This window comes from Malaclemys terrapin, chromosome 10, assembly GCF_027887155.1.
Source record: "Malaclemys terrapin pileata isolate rMalTer1 chromosome 10, rMalTer1.hap1, whole genome shotgun sequence".
In the NCBI taxonomy this organism is placed as follows: domain Eukaryota; kingdom Metazoa; phylum Chordata; order Testudines; family Emydidae; genus Malaclemys; species Malaclemys terrapin.
In genome coordinates, this window is record NC_071514.1 from 1219230 (window position 1) to 1224962 (window position 5733).

General features: G+C 66.9%; 1 protein-coding gene across 1 annotated transcript; it reads right to left on the reverse strand.

The window, feature by feature from the left end:
* Positions 1–346: 346 nt before the first annotated feature.
* LOC128844964 (mesoderm posterior protein 1-like) lies at positions 347–2376 on the reverse strand. The gene is made up of 2 exons (XM_054043153.1): positions 1369–2376; positions 347–538 (listed from the first exon to the last, which is right to left on the reverse strand). Exons 1-2 carry the CDS (start codon positions 2374–2376, stop codon positions 347–349), a joined length of 1200 nt encoding a protein of 399 aa, XP_053899128.1.
* Between the last annotated feature and the right edge of the window lie 3357 nt (positions 2377–5733).

The following is a 5733-nucleotide window of genomic DNA, read 5'->3' on the forward strand; positions in this document are numbered from 1 at the left end:
CCAGTGCCCACTCGCTCCCACCTGAGCCACTCCACCCAGCACCTGCCCATGCCCAGAGCCACCCCTGCTCCCCAGTACCTGCCTGCTCCTAGAGCTGTTTCCCCCCCACAGCACCTACCTGCTTCCAGAGAAACCCACCCAGCATCCGCCCGCTCCGAGAGCCGGGTCCACCAGCCCATTCAGTGAGCAACAAACCCGGCAGAGTGACCCTACAATAACAAACCAGCACGAACAAGGGCAGGATGTAAAGGGTTTAATCAGAAAGGCATTTCCCTGCCAGGCACAGCCAGTGTGACGAGCGGGCCGCGGCAGGGACCTGCCGAGAGCAGAGCTGCTACACTGAGCGCTAGTCCGTGAAGAGCCCCGTATCTCTGCACCCAAACGCGGCCGATGTCCTGCTTCTCATCACCTCTTCCGTGCCAGCTGCCCCCCATTCCTGCTGCTGGGCCGGCTCTGCCGGGACGCCCCTGTGGTGGCTGCAGGCTGGCTGGGGGCTGGGGTCAATGGACCAGTCCAGGGCTGGAGACATGGGCCCTGCCTTGTGCCAAAAGAAAAGCCGTGTTTGACAAGGTGCCAGGCGGGCTGGCCAGGGTGAGGGGCACTGCAGGCCCCGCCAGACTCCACTGGCCCAGTTCTCAGGCACCCCCTTGCCCAGGGCGCCGCAGGGAGAGATCCTGTGTGCCTCAGCTGCATTCTGGGGGAGCATTTTCCCCTCCCCGCTAGGCTCCGCGTCGCCCCAGGCTGAGGGGCCCCATTGCACAGCCCCTCGGAGGGGTGTGCGGGGCACTGAACATTATACTAATGGGCAGTTCCCCTGGCCAGGCCTGGGAGGATCCTGGTGCCCCCACATTGCCGAGGGATCGCCCACATCCTTCCCTGGGCTCCCAGTGCAGAACCCGCCTCACCCCGGGCAGGGCCCAGCTCCGGGTGCCCTGGTAGCACCTGGCTGGCACGGCAGACCCTTGGGGCTCCGTGCCCAGCGGCACGGGTGGTTCAGCCCTGACATTGAACACCAAGGGGGGGTGCTTTCTGCCTGGCCACCCTGCCAGCGCTGCTTGGGCAGAGTGGCCTAGGGGACCCCAGGGGGCAGAGAGAGGCACATTAAAGGGAGGTTCCTGGTTTCCAAGCTGCTGCTCCCGGAGGAGTCTGAGGCGCCAGCCCAGATCTCTCTGGCATGGCATTCCAATCGGAACCGTCCCGCCAGGGCCCAGTGCCCCGGGCAGAGCCCACTGGCTGCAAGCAGGCACTGTGGCCCACCGGCTTGGATCCCCTAGGGGAATCTGACCCGGTGTGGATGCTGCCGGCCTCCTGCCGGGGCCTCTGTAGCGTATGGGGCAGGGAAGGGGCCCCCCAGAGTGCAGTGCGTACCTGGTAGAAAGCAGCCAGCAGGGGGCAGTGCGTGGGCGATGTCCAGTGCCTTGCGTCCGTGGCTCCGATCCCGTTGGGTTCCGGGGGGGCTGCCGGGTCAGTGCAGGATCCCCAGGACGCTGTGCCATGGGGCTCTGGAGGGCTCCCTGCCTTGGGGCGGGAAGTGGGCGAGCCCCAGGCCATTATGTCTGAGATCTGGGCCCCACGGAGCTCCAGGGGAGTCCCTGTTTCAGAGCAGGAGGTGGGTGACACCCAGGATGCTGCTCCAGTACTTTGAGTCCAAACCAGCTTGGGGTCCCCTGGGGCAGGGCAGTAAGGGGGCGAAAGCCAAGAGGCTGTGTCTGTGCTGAGTGCCCTGTGTGGCTCGGGGGGTGTCCCCGCGGCAGGGCAGCAGGTGGACGACACCCAGGACTCTGCGGCCGGGGGGGACCCCTCCCACGGGGCTGGAGATGCTGCCCGGAGGCCAGAGGTCCTGGCCTGGCAGCAACCCAGCCCCTCGGGGCAGAGGGGGCAGTGCCGGCGTGGGCCCCCTCTCCTCTGGGCCAGCGTCTCCTCGCTGAGCCCCAGCAACTCCGACAGGTGGGAGATGTAGCGGATGGCGAGGCGCAGGGTCTCGATCTTGGTCAGGCTCTGGCCGGCCGGTGCCACCGAGGGGGGCAAGTAGCGTCGCAGGGTGTGGAGAGCCTTGGACAGGTTCCTCATGCGCAGCTTCTCCCGCTCGCTGGCGCTCTGCCTCTGCCCGCCGCCTGCCCTGCACTGTGCCTTCTGGGTGCTGCGGCAGGGATCTGCCCGGTGCTTGGGGGGCAGAGCGGGTGCTTGCCCCGGGAGGCTGCCGTGGAGGGGCTCCCGGGAAGCCAGGAGTGCAGAAGAAGGGGACAGGCTATAGGAGTCTGAGGAGGAGGTGGGAGAGGTGGAGTCTGAGTGGGCCCAGCCCCACTCCTGCAGCAGGGCCTGGCTTGGGAGTAGCTGGAGGTCCTGGGCTAGGAGCTGGGCAGGACAGCTGGCCATGGTGTCAGGGCTTGGGGCTTCTCAGGCTGCGTGTGGGGAGAGCGCAGCAGCCCTGGGCTTTATGCTGAGGCTGGAGGTGTGAAGTGGCACCTTCCCAGGTTGCATGGAGGTGTCAAAACCCACAGAGGCCTGGCTGGGGCTGAGGCAGGAGGCCCCTGGGAAAGGCAGCCCCATTTGCAGAGGTGTCAGTTCTGACTCCTCTGCCCTTTAATTGGGGCTGCCTGAGCTGGGAAGTGTGCAGGGGCCAATTCACATGGCAGTGAGAGCTGCTAATTTTCTTACCATCCCTCCTCGAGTCAACCAGCACAATCCCACAATGCCCCGGGCTGGGCCAGTGGGAGCTCCTCAGTGTGCAGGCTACGCTGGGACCTTGACCTTCCCCAGGAGAGAGACCCCGAGTGTTTTGCCATCACTAATGCTGGGTGTGCTAACCTCCTGCTAGAGTGCAGTGCTCAGAGGGCAAGGCTGGGCCGGCGGTGAACGCCCAGGATGCCTGGGTCCCATTCCCAGCTCCATCAGACGCACATTGCTGGAGTAGGCAGACTGGGAGATTTAAGGCCAGAAGGGACAGGTGTGGTCACCTGTCTGCGTGACTCAGGCCCGGAGACGTCCCTGAGTTAATTCCTGGCTAAATGGAGGGGGTCGGTTACATCAAATTCAATGATGAGAATCCACCATGCCCCTTGTAAGTTGTTCCAGTGGTTAGTTACCTGTCCTGGGAAACACCCACACTGAATTTCCAGGCTGAATTTGTCACGTTTCAGGTGCCAGACGTTAAATCGTGTTAGACCTTCCTCTGCTAAATTAAAGTGCAACAAGCACTGGAACATGGGGTTTGGGGGGGCACCTGGCCCAGCTTTCCCAGCCCCAAACCCAGGGTCCACATGACTCCTGGCCTGGCCTCCCCTACCCCCGCCCAGAACCCGGGGTCCGTGTGGCTCCTGGCCTCCCCTACCCCCCCCAGAACCCGGGGTCCGCGTGGCTCCTGGCCTGGCCTCCCCTACCCCCCCAGAACCCAGGGTCCGCGTGGCTCCTGGCCTGGCCTCCCCTACCTCCCCAGAACCCGGGGTCCGCATGGCTCCTGGCCTGGCCTCCCCTACCCCCAGAACCCGGGGTCCTTGTGGCTCCTGGCCTGGCCTCCCCTACCCCCCCAGAACCCGGGGTCCGCATGGCTCCTGGCCTCCCCTACCTCCCCAGAACCCGGGGTCCGCGTGGCTCCTGGCCTGGCCTCCCCTACCCCCAGATCCCGGGGTCCGTGTGGCTCCTGGCCTGGCCTCCCCTACCCCCCCAGAACCCGGGGTCCGCGTGGCTCCTGGCCTCCCCTACCCCCCCAGAACCCGGGGTCTGCGTGGCTCCTGGCCTGGCCTCCCCTACCCCCCCAGAACCCGGGGTCCGCGTGGCTCCTGGCCTCCCCTACCCCCCCAGAGCCCGGGGTCCGTGTGGCTCCTGGCCTGGCCTCCCCTACCCCCCCCAGAACCCGGGGTCCGCATGACTCCTGGCCTGGCCTCCCCTACCCCCCCAGAACCCGGGGTCCGCATGACTCCTGGCCTGGCCTCCCCTACCCCCCCAGAACCCGGGGTCCGCGTGGCTCCTGGCCTCCCCTACCCCCCCAGAGCCCGGGGTCCGTGTGGTTCCTGGCCTGGCCTCCCCTACCCCCCCCAGAACCCGGGGTCCGCATGACTCCTGGCCTGGCCTCCCCTACCCCCCCAGAACCCGGGGTCCGCATGACTCCTGGCCTGGCCTCCCCTACCCCCCCAGAACCCGGGGTCCGCGTGGCTCCTGGCCTCGCCTCCCCTACCCCCAGAACCCGGGGTCCGCGTGGCTCCTGGCCTCCCCTACCCCCCCAGAGCCTGGGGTCCGCGTGGCTCCTGGCCTGGCCTCCCCTACCCCCCCAGAACCCGGGGTCCGCATGACTCCTGGCCTGGCCTCCCCTACCCCCCCAGAACCCGGGGTCCACATGACTCCTGGCCTGGCCTCCCCTACCCCCCCCAGAACCCGGGGTCTGCGTGGCTCCTGGCCTCCCCTACCCCCCCAGAACCCGGGGTCCGCGTGGCTCCTGGCCTGGCCTCCCCTACCCCCAGAACCCGGGGTCCGCGTGGCTCCTGGCCTCCCCTACCCCCAGAACCCGGGATCTGCGCCTGGTCTCAATCCCCACCCAGTAGCCCAGGCCCTGCTTTCCCTGTTCTCCCTTCCCCGAGTGCTGCTGCTCATGGTGGTGGATCCAGGGGAACCCGGGCCCTGGTGTCACGGGGTAGCTCTACTTCAGCTCAGCCCTACCGCCCCTGGCAGTGCTGGCTGGGGTCAGGGGCCCTCGGGCCTAGTTCTCCCACTGGGGCAGCCCCTGCCTGTCTAGGGGAGGTTCCTGGGTTCACACTCATGCTGCCCTGGGGCGTCTCCGCCCGGTGTCTCGGGTGGTTCCTGCGTGAGCCGGGCCAGGCTGCTGCCCCCGTGGGTGGACTGGCTTGTGTCTCCCTGTGAGTGCAGAGCAGGGCGAGCAGGGCCCGGCCGCTCTCGCGTTGCTGTTTCGCACACCGGACTCAGCTGTTTGCACAAGTGCCACCTCGCCCGGCCCGCGGGTAGGGTTGCCAACCCGCCAAGATTGGCCGGGAGTGTCCCGGAATCGGCATTGATCTCCCGGTGACTATTGAGAGCCATCCGGGAGATCTGAATGCGTACAGTACAATTCATGACATCACGGCATGCTGGGAAAAACCATCTCCCAGAATAGCTTTAGTCAGAGTTGGCAACCCTACCCGCGGGTCAGCTGGGCCACGGGGCAAGATACAGCCCTCCCGCCACCTGCGGAGCTGGGCCACGGACCTCCTTCCGGGGTGCTCCTGGCCCCCGTCCCCCCCCGTGCCCCACGCCAACCTGGCACAATGGGGCACTCGGGCAGGCTCTGGGCGGGAGCAGAGCTCAGAGGATTAGGGCCGGCGCAGGCGCCCCAGCGGTGGTTGGGGTATGAGCCCCTAGACTGACAGGCTGGGCAGGCAGGGGCTGCGCCTCCCACTTTGCGGCTTTTCCAAATGGCATTTTAGGAACGTTTTAGGTTCCTCTCCCCTCCACCCTTCCCCCGCCCCCGGCTGGGCACATTTCTCGGGGTGACAAGTACATTGCCTGGCCTCCAACCCCTCCTGCTGCCGGGCAGGGGCTCGTCACTGCCTGCCTGGGCTGGGGGGACCCCGCTGGGTGGGTGGGACCAGCATCGTCCATGAGGGGCTCTTGTCCCTTGCCCTGCAGCAGCTGGTGCCGGCTACTGTCAGAGAAGGACGCGGCTGGGGGGCCTCTGCTGAGCCACGCTGGCAATTCCTGTGCCCCGTGTCACCCCACCCAGCGCTCTGTGATGGGCTTTGTGCT